Source organism: Daktulosphaira vitifoliae, unplaced genomic scaffold (assembly GCF_025091365.1).
Source record: "Daktulosphaira vitifoliae isolate Bord-2020 unplaced genomic scaffold, ASM2509136v1 Scaffold_2, whole genome shotgun sequence".
In the NCBI taxonomy this organism is placed as follows: domain Eukaryota; kingdom Metazoa; phylum Arthropoda; class Insecta; order Hemiptera; family Phylloxeridae; genus Daktulosphaira; species Daktulosphaira vitifoliae.
In genome coordinates, this window is record NW_026099573.1 from 25167601 (window position 1) to 25181496 (window position 13896).

Genomic DNA, 13896 nt, shown 5'->3' on the forward strand with positions numbered 1-13896 from the left:
TACCATATTGAAAAATATACTATTTTTGTATGATAATTATGGGTTTTGTATTTTATTTTAATAGAAGTTGATGTTGCTTTTGCAATTATCCATCAATTTTTTAAAATTAAACACTATCTACAGATTTGCATCGAAGCGTTTCTTATGATAGTGATTTTAATCACTGTCAGATTAAATCTATACTGGACCCTACTATGCAATGTCTCCACTATGCCGCGACCCCACTGTGCTACCGTTATTTTGTTATTTGTTTTTAGTAATAAAAAATAAAAATTTGTTTTTTTAATTTAAAATTTTACCAAAATTTTAAAGTAGCTAGTTTTTAGCAATTTTCATACAAAAATAATAAAAGGTTAGATAACAATTTTAGAACTAGTAAATATTTAACAAAGTGATTTTATAAATGGAGTGGGTATGTAACTCTAGTGGAGTATGAATTATAAATATATATCAGTACAAGCTAGTTTTTTAATATTTAACAACAACTATAATATACATAACAATTATATTATTTTGTAGATAGAGAGTATAACTATTTTCGTCAAAGAATATATGTATATTCAAGTAAATATATTTAAGTCGAAAATATTTTTTTTTTTTAATGTATATACTAATAAAGAAATCATTATTTTATGTAAACGAGTATAATTATTTAAAAGTCATGTTTACCATGCTATTTAAACAAGGAGAAATAAATTTAAAATTTGGATAGCAAATCTTTTTTCAATGTATACTATTGTTTATGGGGAAAAATTAGTCAATTAAAATATATAAATACATACAGAGTGATTCCTTAACTACATAATCTCGCGAAATGTCTTCAAAAATATTAAAGTAAATTATTTTATTTTAAATTATAGTTTTTTTTTATGAACTGCATTACACAAAAAATTTATTTTTTTCTACTATTCCTTATATTTTTAATTCGTATTAACTTTAAATTAATGGCAAAGCATTAATTCAAATGGCAACCATAATTAATTTTAATACCATCAAATTTATTTGATTGAAAAAATCTTTTGTATAATACGGGTTTTAACGAATTACAGTTATTTGAAGTTTAAGGGCGATCAGGAAAGAGCGTATCTATTTTTAAAAGACAATAACATTATCAAATCAAGTATCGATATTATCAATTCGATAACCAATATTAGTGAATAGACAAACCAATTGTACACCCTAACTTGATGATATGAATCGGATGGACTCATCAGTTTACAACCTATTAAAGATGCTACCTTTAATTTGTAAAATTTTATATATTTAATAAATAACTAAATAAAAATTTAATTTTAATTTAAATCTTTAATTTTTAAATTAAATCAAATAAAAAAAAATGCTTTAAACGTAGTCCAAAACTATAGAAATTATATAAAAAAAGTAACACAAAATATATGCTGGATGAAAAGTTATCAAAGATTTTAAAACCTACTGGAACACTAGATATATTCAGTATGATTTATTAAGAATACTACTCCCAAATGGTTCGTTAAATAATAATTTTTTTTTTTATAAAAATTTACAAATTATAATCTTATTTATTCTTATGAACCATAATAAATATCAAGTTTATTATAAAAAAATCCATATTTTTAAAAATCGAAAAAATCTTTTGAAGTTGATTAATAAATCTCAAATTTGGATGTTTATCTTTTTGAATGTATACTATTGATTTATGATAAACCTTAAATTTTCTTTATCAGTCTAATATTATATATTTTCCCTGTGGATAGGGACTAAGAATACTTCCACGGCCCCTCTGCCAGTCGTAAGAAACGACTAATGAGGTTGCGTCAGGTCGACAGCCGGCGTAAAAATTATTGTCAAAAAAGTATGAGGAATCTTAAACAAAACTTAGGCAGATTGTCCCATCTCGGTTGTTCACGGGGACAACAGAAAGTAGTTATAAACGGAGAAGGTCTTAGGAATAAAGTGTTTGATACCAGCCGGACAACTTGTGTGGTAGCTGTTTCACCAGTCATGTGTACAGGTCTCCCAACGCTTGTAGTGTCAACGGTGTAGAGACATCACTAATAACTCTAGGATGGGCTCGTGTAATGGAAGAAAAAAAATATAGATACAAAGTAAGAATAGGTATTTGAAATGTTGGAACATTAACTAGTAGAAGTAGAGAATTAGTAGAAGTATTGAAGAGGAGGAAAAGTTAACATTTGTTGTGTGCAGGAAACTAAGTGGAAAGGAGAGGAATCAAAGGAAATAGGTGAGGGTTATAAAGTAATTTACTCAGGGAAGTATAGTACAAAGAATGGTGTAGGGATAATAATGGATGAGGAAATGAAAAATAAAGTAGTAGAAGTAGCTAAGAAAAGTGACAGGATTATAGTCATGAAATTGATATTCGAGGAAAAAGTGCTGAATGTAATAAGTGCCTATACACCACAAGTAGGATGTGATGAAATAGACAAGGAAGTTTTTTGGAGAGAGATGGATGAGGTGATGCAAGGGGTACCTGGCAATGAGAATGCGGTAATAGGAGGAGATATGAATGGACATGTAGGTAATGAGAGGAGAGGATATGAAAGAGTACATGGAGGGTATAGTTTTAGTGGGAAGATTAAAGCTCGAAAAAGAATCCTGTAATTTGCAGTATCGTATGATCTTGCTGTGGTTAATACTTATTGTAGAAAGAGGTATATAACTTATAAGAGTGGGAGTAATAGATCACAGATTGATTATTTTATGTGGAAGAAAGAGAACGCAAAGTGAATAAAGGATTGTAAAGTTATACCAGGCGAGAGTGTAACTACACAGCATAGACTGATGGTAATGGATTTTTGGTGTACCGGGAAAAGAATATACAAAAACTGAAGGAATACGGGAGAAAAATCGAAAATCTGTTTGTGAAAATTGAAAGGGAAAAATGAAAAAGAGTTTGTCAAGACGGTAAAAAAAGGACAGTATGGAATATCGAAGAAGACATAAATGAGTTGTGGAATATATTTTTTAGTTGTGTTAAGAATATTGCAAAGGAAGAAAATAAGAAAAAGCAATTCAAAATATGGCAGAAGAGCAAAAGGAGAGAATATTGGATGCAGTATAAACGCTTGTGCAAAGAAGCCAAGTGTACAGTAAGTCAGGCGAAGTTAAAGAGATATGATGAGTTGTATGATAGGCTAGGAACAAGGAAGGCAAGAAAGAAATCTATTGACTTGCAAAAGTAAGGGAGAAAAGGTCTAAACAAAAATTTTGTATATTTTTTTTATAAATTTAACCCTTTACCAGCCCACAGGGGGGGATTCAAAATGATAACTTTTTCAACTTAATTTTTGAAAGTGTTCCGGAAAGTCTGACGCTTTTATATCTTAAAGTAAAGTAAATGTAATGTACTTTATTATGGAAAAAAAATTTCGGACTTTATTTTGTCTTCACGGGAAAAATAGCTACCAAATGATATTTTTGTGTGAAAATTTTCGATTTTATTTTTTACATTTTTAACTTAATGTATTTTAACTTTATAATGCTATAACTTATTGACAAGTGTATGAATCAACACAATTTTTTTATAAGAAATAATATTTATATCCCTTTTTCATTCGACCTACTTTATCTTAATCAGGATATAAATAAAGAAATAGCAAATCATGTAGCTTTTGTACTAATCCACCAATTTTTTAAAATTAACACTATCTAAAGATTTGCATCGAAGCGTTTTTTATGATATTGATTTTAATCACTGTCAGATTAAATCTATAATGGACCCAACTATGCCACGTTCCCACTGTGCCGCGACCCCCCTGTGCTGGGTTTATTTAATTTGTTTTTTAGATAACTTTAGTTACATTTTATTCTTGGATTATTAGTTATGTAATACTTTTTATGTTTATCCCTCGTGACTTGTAATTATATTAAATTTGATTTTTTAAAGGGACACACATTTTGAATTTAAAAAAATTTTTGAGATTTTATTTTAATAGTAAATCGCATTTGAATTTTTAACATAACTATTTTTATTAGATATAAAACTTTAAAGTTTCAAAACTTTGAGTTGATATACATGTATAATATATAAAGGCTTACAAATATATGTAGATTATTACGGTGTTATCGCAAATACGGAGCGTTTATTGTCAATTATGATTATCGACAGTTTAGCATATTTGTTGATTAAGTCATAATTGACAGTAAATTTATTTCATATATAATAATATGTATATGTATTTATGTATTTTAACACTGTGTTGATATGACCACTTTTATACTAGAGTATAAAACATAATATAATTTTATCTTTTCAGAAGTTAATAGTATACTACGTATAAACGTTTGTCAAGAGAATACAGTATTTATTTTTATTATTAAAAAAAAGTTTTATATTAACTTTTATAAATCGCATAATAAATGATGTTAAGTACGTAATAAAGTATAGATTTACCATGCTCAATTTTATAATCAGATTTTAATTCAAATGTCATTGGAGCACAATCATCACTTCCCTAAACATACAAATAACAATATTTTATAAAATTACATCATCATCATTACCTTAATTATTTTTTGATGTTTTATGAATTTGGTAACACCATTGGTCACTAGAAAATGAGAGTCGAGCACCTTACTTGTCTCTTTATTACTAAATATAAAATATTTACTACTCTGTTACGCGACCTATTTACGATATTGACATATAGATCTCTTCAGTTACAATGTATACATTGTTTCCATCATTTTGGCCTTTGCCAAAGTGTTTTTTGTTGCCTTTTAAAGCATAGTAATTTTTATATAGTAAATTGCCTTAGCGATTTGTGCGTACCTTTGTATGCAAATATAATAAAATTGCCATACGATTCACCTTCATACCTGTGCATCGTGATAGCATAGCTCTTTCGATTACGTGCACCCTTGTGCATCGTGTTATTATCACCACTTGTGATTCCCCACCCCCACTGGAATTGATTACTGTCCTCGTCATTTGAAAACAAGGTAATCTAGTCATGGTCCATTCGTCTATGCAATCGCTGAAGGCTACAAAAACTAATAATTACTTAATTATTTGTCAGTATTTAGTTGCTTGTATAAATATAATATTATTTATTTATTTTTGCGTCATTGTCGTTATAAGTGTCTTCCCTCGTTCACCATTTGATACGTTAGTTTTAAGTTTATCGTTTCAATATATTAGCTTTTTTTATATGTTTGAATTCATTCTGCATATTTTAGTTTATAGTAATTTGTAAGTAAAATATCACTTTTCCTCCCCTAGTATTCTCATAAATTATTCTTTAGTAATTAATTGAACCATATACAAAATTGTACCCAAACCAGAATGTAGAAATCCGGACCTTCCATTATACACTATCCCAATTAGTTAGGGTCGTCTGTTAATGATTTGACAAGATTTTTACATCGTCAGTTTTCTGATGCACCTCATAATTAAGAGAATCAATAAGGAAGTAAGGTATGTGTCACAGTTAGAATTAAAGTCAACCCAACCTATCAGAGAATTAACAGCAAACAGCGTAGCTGAACATCAGCTCTAAAGCGGCAACTATATGCACTAAACCGCGCCCCCCCCCATTTAATAAAACTACATAAATATTATTATATTTTACATTTATGTATCATTTTGGCTTTTATTTCTATAGCTACCTGTATATTACAAACCTTTTGAGTAATAATTGGTGATTTTGTTTTTTCAGAAACTTTCACTGACATACTCAATGTTGTGCTTTCTTCTATTATCTGTGGTGATGTCATCATAGAGTTGCTTATTTTAGGTTTTGTTATCTAAATATACATTTCTTCCATATAGTTTAATACAAAAGCAATATATTAAAAAAACCATTGAACAATTATCATTTTTAACATCATAATAATTATGAAAATATATATAATAAAATTATATATATATATAATGCATATAACTTCTATTCATACATTTTTAAAAACATAATGTATAATTAAGAATATTTCCAGATATATCCACGTCTTCAATTTTATACTGACGTTTTGAACTGATTGCAAAGTTAATCTTCGATGTGATAGATTCGAGTTTGCAGCTATACTATCACTAGCTTGTTTGCTGTTTGTTTTTATAAGGGTAATAGGTTGATAACCAATAACGTCAATATGATTATTTTTTGTTAATGTAGGTATTATTGTTAAATTGTTATTAACGACTGTCTATATATTATTGAAGTTGTTTTTATTGTTGTTTTTCGACGTCATTGACATTTTAATCTTCCTTTTCTGCACCGTCAATTTTCAGATAATATCTGAAAATTCAATATATTATGTTGTTTTTCATATTGTGATTTTTTTTTCATATTCTATTATTCTTGTTGAAATCTTGCTTCCTGTATGTCAAATGAATGACTTATCACATGAACACGGTATCTAATAGATACCTGCAGTTTGCATTTCCGTTAATTGGTACCTCAGACTTCGTAGTAGTATTCCTGTAACAATGTTCGGTTAGAAGACGGCTATTATTTTGAATTTATTAATAACTATTTAGATACTATTAGTAATTTCTTGTAAGTACGGCAATAATAGTATTTCTTTCTTGTTGTCTTCCATATTTTTATTTTTGATATTGCTTACTATATATTTTTTTCTTTCGGCTTTTTTTGATACCTTTTGATTTTTTTAACTGAGTATCTATTACTTTGAAATTATTATTGCACATATTTAAATATGTTATTTCTTCTTTTACGTTGTCTTAATCAATTATTCTTGTAGGTTATGTTTTTCTTGTATCTATTAATTCATTTTCCTGTGTAGAATGGTGTGAATCGGCATGTAAATGTCTGTTAGCATGTATGCTTTTTTTGTACATTCCTATGACGTATTTTCGTTTTACTGAATTTTTATTGTGAACTGTATGTTGGCGTCTATACTATTTAGGTAATTCGAGGATCTTTTTAATAGATTATCGCCATATTGCCACAGAACAAAAATACTGTCTATATAAGACCTGAAGTAAATAGAGAGCTAAGTGCCATTTATAAATTCTTCATAAATTGCGTTTTTTATTTAATTTACACTTACTTTTATTTTATAAATATACAATAGGTTTATATATTTAGTTGAAGAAAATACTAGAGTATGCTCAAAAATTAAAAATATATACAAATTGTAAAAATAATTTAAAAATAAATTTAATTTAGAAAATGCAGTCAGTCCGATATCTACAGTAATTGTCCTAAAAATAGGTTTTAAGTTCCTCGGGCACTTACATCCCTTTTTACAAATGTTTGATTATATTTTTTTATGATAATAATAGTTTCACTAAAGAATTTGGCGTCAAACAGAGAGGAGTGACTTCAACGGCAAGGCATTGTCTTTAATAGATGATGATGATAATAAAAATTAAATCATTTTCAAAAAATTAAATCTTTTAGGCAAAATCCAAGTTGAATTTTTACACCGGCTGTCAATCTAACGCAACCACATTAGTTGCTTCTTACGGCTGACAGAGAGGTCAAAAAAGTAATCTTATCCTCTTCAGACTTGTAAAGGGAAACAAAGAAAAAATATTGTATGATATTTATAGATTTGAAGAAAGTGTATTGTAGAGGACCGAGAGAGGTGTTAAAGTGGGTATTAATAAAAAAAGCACACCTAAATGGACACATCGATAGAGGATATGTATAATGGCACTTGTACCAGGGTATAGTGTGGGTGGAGTAATAGTAAATTTTAGGGTAAGAGTAAGAGTGCATCTGAGTTCTGCTTTAAGCCTTTACTTATTTTCAATAGTGATGGATGAAATTACTAGAGAAATACAACGAGAGGTGCCGTTGTATATATGGTTTGCTGACGATATAGTGTTAATAGGAGTAAGTAGGGAGGACATTAATCTAAGGCTAGATCAGCTCTTGAAGAAAATGGTTTAAGAATAAGTAGGAGTAAGGCAGAGTATATAGAGTACGAGTTTGATAAAGGAGAACACGAAGTAGGTGAAATAAAGAGATCAATAGGCGAGGACGTGATTGGAGAGATGGAAAGTTTTAAGTATTTAAGATCAGTTGTGTAAAAAAGCGGTGGTATTGACGAAGATGTAAGACACAGGATTAAGTGCGGGTGGTTGAAGTGGAAAGAAGTGTCTGGTGTCTTATGCGATAAAAGAATAATTAGAGGAATTATAGGTATAGCGTCAATCGTGGATAAACTGAGAGAAAATAGACTTAGATAATAGACTATCAACACCCTGATACTCCCTTATGCATGCATCTGCTACTGGTTCCAGGCGTCTTAACTAGATTTTTGAAAGTACTTTATATGCAGTATTTAGTAAAGTTATTACTCGGTAATTATTGAAATTGAGCTTATCACCTTTCTTATAAAAAGGTATCAATATGTTTGTATTCAAACTCGTAGCAATTTTTCTATTTCCCATATGCTGTTAAATATTTCATTGATTATTTTCTCTTTAGTATACTCACGTCATCTGGTAATCTTCACAAGGGTCTATCAAGATTGTTTTATCTTCTTTGTCTCTTATGGTTTTCAAATATGTCTTATCTTTCCTAGTGAGTGATCTTGGTCAGTGCTACGTAGCAGATCGTTTATATAAGATCTTTTTTCTCTTTGTATGCTGTTGTACTTCTTTCGTTCACGTTTGAAGGCTTCTTTTGTTCCTTGTGCTTATGCTTTAATATATTTTAGTCGTGCTTCATTTCTATAGAAAACTGCGTTCTTGCACACAGTGTTTTACCATGGTTTCATTTGGTTTCTTACCTTTTCGAAAGTATTTTTTGCGGCTATTAGGAGAGCGACAGTGACTATATTCCAATTTGTCACGACTTACTTGTCTTTTCGATCAATTTTTTACTTCCTGCACGTATTTTTCTTGTCTTCTTTGACTTCTTTGCTTTTGATACTTTCTAAATTGAATTTTGGTGTTCTCATATCCGTACCCACCTTTTTTAGTTTAAGTCTGATCCTTGTTTTGAAAATAGTCCGTGTCGCAGTCTGTCCCTCAGTAATTTCTCATATCTACTATGCTAAACTTATAAGTTTGTGTCCATTGTTATTGCTTATCTCGTGTACACTCTATGTTCCAATTGTTGGTATGAAGGAAGGTCTCTCTTCCTATTTTGGCATTCCACCTCAAATTTTACCATGTTTTCAGGTGCATCATTATAGATTCTTGATAGCTCGTAGTAAAAGTCATCCTTATCTGTTTCATCCGTATTTTCAGTGGGTGTGTAAACGTTAATAATGTATATATTCATTGGCTTTGTATTTAGCCTTATAGTACATAAACGTTCAGATAATAGATTAAATTCTTTAATACAGAACGAGAACTCCTTGTGTATCATCTATACCTTTTTAGTATACGACATAGCTATCAAATTTAATTAATTCCAGTTCTAGTCCACCGTATCTCTCATAGTGCCGCTATACCTACATTGTATTTGTTTAGAGAATCTGCTAAGTTATGACACGCTCTCGTTCTATACAAGCTTAAATTATTCTAAGTCGCAATTTTATCTCATTGTATTACCATTTCCGCTATGGTTCGATATTCTAGATAATCCAGTATTTATCCTAGACAATTTTAGTGGTTTCTTAGCAGGTGTTTTTTTACGATGCAGGGTTTTTACCCCTGCTATCAACCCTCCATATCATGTAGGGAGAAGAGCTCAGGACCCTGGGTTTGCAAAGCCCGTAAGCACTAGGTTTCCCCTCCGGGGAACAACTATATAGTGAATTACTTAATTAATCTAAAATAAAAGCCACTATATGAATTATTTTTTCTCTTATTTAAATGTTTTTCTTGTTTATCTACTATGAAGATTTTATTATATTCGTTCCTTATGCCTAATAAGAATAAAAAAATCAATTTTTTTTTAATGGAAACATAATTAATTAATCAGTTTATTTATTAGATGATAATCTAATTAAAATATTGACTAGTAGATATCAACTTTTGGAACAAAATTTCAGAANAAAAAAAAAAAAAAAAAAAAAAAAAAAAAAAAAAAAAAACACATCATAGTAAAACCAATACCTTCTCAGCTTCGCATCGAAGCTAAAAATCAATTTTTTTTTAATGGAAACATAATTAATTAATCAGTTTATTTATTAGATGATAATCTAATTAAAATATTGACTAGTAGATATCAACTTTTGGAACAAAATTTCAGAAGTTATTAACATCTTTATATATTGAAAATAGGAGAATTGCAACATCTAGTGATAAAAATAATAGCACCTACGCTCCATTCCTAACCACTACTTTAAAATATAAAAAACATAAGAGATGAATATAAATCAATTTTTTTGATAAATAAATCAAGAAAAACATATAAATAATACAAAATAAGAATTCCATACTATTTTTATTTTTCAATTAATTAAATTTTAACATTGTATAACATGCTATCAATTTTCTAAAATTAATAAAAAAAAATTTTAATTTTTACCTCTTAATTATAGTACAAATTAAATTTATTACATTAAAATTATTTAAATAAAACTTTTATTGTAATTTTAAAAAATAATCTTATTATAAATATAATATAATTGAGTTAAATATTTTTAATATTTTTTTATTTTAAATGAATAATATTTTTATTATAGTTTTAATTTTAATTGCAGATATACATACATTAAATTATATTTATAATAATATGAAATATTATGTCATATTTTACGATTTAAATGCAATTTGATAAACCTCATATAAAAAATTATACATTTACCAAAGTTTTAGTTTCCTGTGTAGATTTAGATGCTACTTCAATGTTTTTGGCAGTATTTGATTTTTTCTAAAAATTTAAATTAAGCTTTTATTAAATTTAAATAAAAACAACCTAATCAAATTGGTTCAGTATGTTTTGATATGGTTTATGATTTTTGATCTATTTAATAATTTGCAGTACTTATAATTTTATATAATTTGTTTATTTTTTACTTTTTAATAATTATTATATATTGAACTATAATCAAATTATAAGTTTAATTTTTTGTTTATATAAAAAATAATTATACATTTTTAAATTTAAGAAAAATTTTATTCAAAATAGCCATTTTACAGACCAGATTTAAAAATAAATTTAATAATACATATTTAATTAATGTACAGTAGTTAAATTTCTACAGCGTTTAAAAAAATGTAAAAATTTGGAAATTTACGCGTTGATATCAAGCGTTTGTCTATGTTGTAAGGAAAAGGACTGAAGAGATGGATATTCTATTTATTTATTTGGAATATTGATCTAAATATTGCATATTATTGAAATGAAAATAACTCTCTTCATATTGTGTTTTCTTCAAACATAAACCAACTTTGAAGAAACAAACTGAACCACCATTTATATAAGCACTACAATTTTCTTCAAATACATTTTTTAAATTGATTGATTTAAGACTTCAATACTACTTACATTTTCATTTCTACAACTCAACTTTTTAGCCTGTTAAACACATTGTAGTACAAACTAAACAATAATGAAACTATATTAACGTAGAAGTTTTTTAAAAAGTAACTTTATTGTAAAATAATGTTCAGAAAAACTTCTAGTATCTACTACATACCGCATTCCTGGCAGATTCTTCAGCTATTTTTCTTGTTGTTTTTCTCAGTTGATCCAATTTTTGTTTTCGTTCTTCAATCATTTTATTTTTTTCAGATTGTTCTTTGTTACTATTCACTCTTCCATGGTTTTTCTTTTTAATTTCTTCATTCTTGCTGTTCATTTTTATTTTGTTAGATAAGGATTTTTACCTAAAATTCGCATAAGATAAATATTAAATGTCAGGACAAATTTTTTTTTTTAATTTTATAATACATGACATAAGTTTTAATTTTATAAATGTTGAAAGGGCGCAATATTTCTGGAATATTTTCAAAAGTTAAGTTGATNATTTTATATATGTTGAAAGGACGCAGTATTTCCGGAACATTTTTAAAAGTTAAGTTGAAAAAGTTAGTTTTTGTAATAAAGTTGCTATTTTAAATCCCACTCTGTGAGTAGAATAAGTGTTAGATTTTCAAAAAAAATGATATCAAATGAAAAGTAAATGTCTAAGAATTTAATTTAAGATATATATAAAAGTGTCAGTATTTCCGGAACATTTTCAAAAAGTAAGTTGAAAAATTTCTACTTTCTATATGCATTTTTAAGTTTTGAACCCCCCTATATTAAGGAAAATGGTCTGATTTTAAAAAAAGTATATAAATATTATTTCTCATAAAAAAATTGTATTTATCCATGCATTTTTCAAAAATTTATAGCATTATAAAGTTAAAAATTTAAATTATAAAATCGAAAATTTTAACACAAAAATAGCGTACGGAAACCATTTTCACCGCAAAGAAAAAATAAAGTCCAACATTTTGTTTTCCATGATTAAGTATATTGCATAAGCTTTAACTTAAGGTATATATAAAAGTGCCAATATACTCGGAACACTTTCAAAAGTTAAATTGAAAAAGTTAATTTTTTATGAAAAAGTTGTCATTTTCAATCTCCTCCTGTAGACAAGTAAAAGGTCAGATTAAAAAATTATATATCAAATGATAGGTAAGGACATCTTATATCTATAAAAATAAATGATGTTAATTTGTTGATTTTTGAAAAAGTTATGGAAGTTTTAAGAAAAAAAAGTGTAAAAAATGACAAAATTTACCGATTTTAAAAATTATAATTTTTTTGGAGATTTCCCCCATTTACGGGGAACGAAAGAAAATTTTTCTATTTTACAGGATAATGTCTTCAACTAGATACGATTTGTGATCTTTTGACGTATTGTTGAAAGAAATCGGTCCATTGAGAGCTGAGAAAAAGTAGTGACAGACAACACATCATAAATCACATCAATAAACACATCATACCTTCTCAGATTCGCATCGAAGCTACAATTCGTCGCGACATCATATCTTTTATGTGCAAATGGCTGCCGAAATTCAACAAAAAATATAATGTTTGCGATAAAAATCACCTTCTATCGGGTTGTGTTTTGTACTTAAAACAGCCATAACTTTTTCGAATATTAACAAATCAAAATAACATTTTTTTATATTAAAACCTTAGGTAATTTTCTTTCATTTGATATCATTTTTTTTGAAAATCTAACACTTATTCTACTCACAGAGTGGGATTTAAAATAGCAACTTTATTACAAAAACTAACTTTTTCAACTTAACTTTTAAAAATGTTCCGGAAATACTGCGTCCTTTCAACATATATAAAATTAAAGCTTATGTCATGTACTATAAAATTAAAAAAAAAATTTGTCCTGACGACCTATCTTCTATGCGCAAATGGCTACCGTATTCAGAAGTATGCTATTTTTGTGTTAAAATTCTGGGTTTTGTATTTTATTTTATTTTAAAATATCTTATAAGGGCAATACACTAACTTTCATGAATATTATATAATTTAAATGATATAGAATAAAGTTCATAAGACATATTAAATTAAACTTATTAACATTTTTTTACTTTTTTAAAGTCGAAAAAGTAATTTTTAAATTTGAGTTAGCTTAAATTGCCAATTGTATCGTGCAACGAAAGCAACGAACAGTTGCCGATTCGGTAACACTTGTGTCTTTCACGCTTAGGGTAAGAGATTCGAATCCGGCTGTGGCGATTAATATTTTATATTTCTTTTTGAGTTAGAAAAAAATTTTCAAATTATTTGATTTTTATCTCATTTAAATTCAGTTACTTCAATAAATATCCAGGATCCCATCACTATAGTCTCCCCTCGTGAGAAGAAATTTCTTATACATGTCAATATTATTTTACTATGTGGTTTTTTTTGTGGCTACGATTTATTTTGCCAACCCTCACTTGACCTACTTTTATCAACGATACGTCAAATGATTACAATTCGTATTTGATTGAAGATATTATCCTTAAAAATTGAAAAAAATACCTTATTCAAATAAAAAGTAGCTTAACCAGCTTTATCCATACAAACA

General features: G+C 27.6%; 1 protein-coding gene across 1 annotated transcript in view; it reads right to left on the reverse strand.

The window, feature by feature from the left end:
• LOC126897671 (uncharacterized) overlaps window positions 1-13896 on the reverse strand; it is a 31486-nt gene that overhangs the window by 3667 nt on the left and 13923 nt on the right. The window contains exons 2-6 of the mRNA XM_050671441.1: window positions 11506-11695; window positions 11355-11384; window positions 10671-10736; window positions 5608-5745; window positions 4394-4454 (exon numbers count right to left, since the gene is read on the reverse strand). Of these exons, the coding sequence (XP_050527398.1) occupies window positions 4394-4454; window positions 5608-5745; window positions 10671-10736; window positions 11355-11384; window positions 11506-11667 (457 nt within the window). The 5' untranslated portion in view covers window positions 11668-11695. The remainder of the gene's footprint in view (window positions 1-4393; window positions 4455-5607; window positions 5746-10670; window positions 10737-11354; window positions 11385-11505; window positions 11696-13896) is intronic.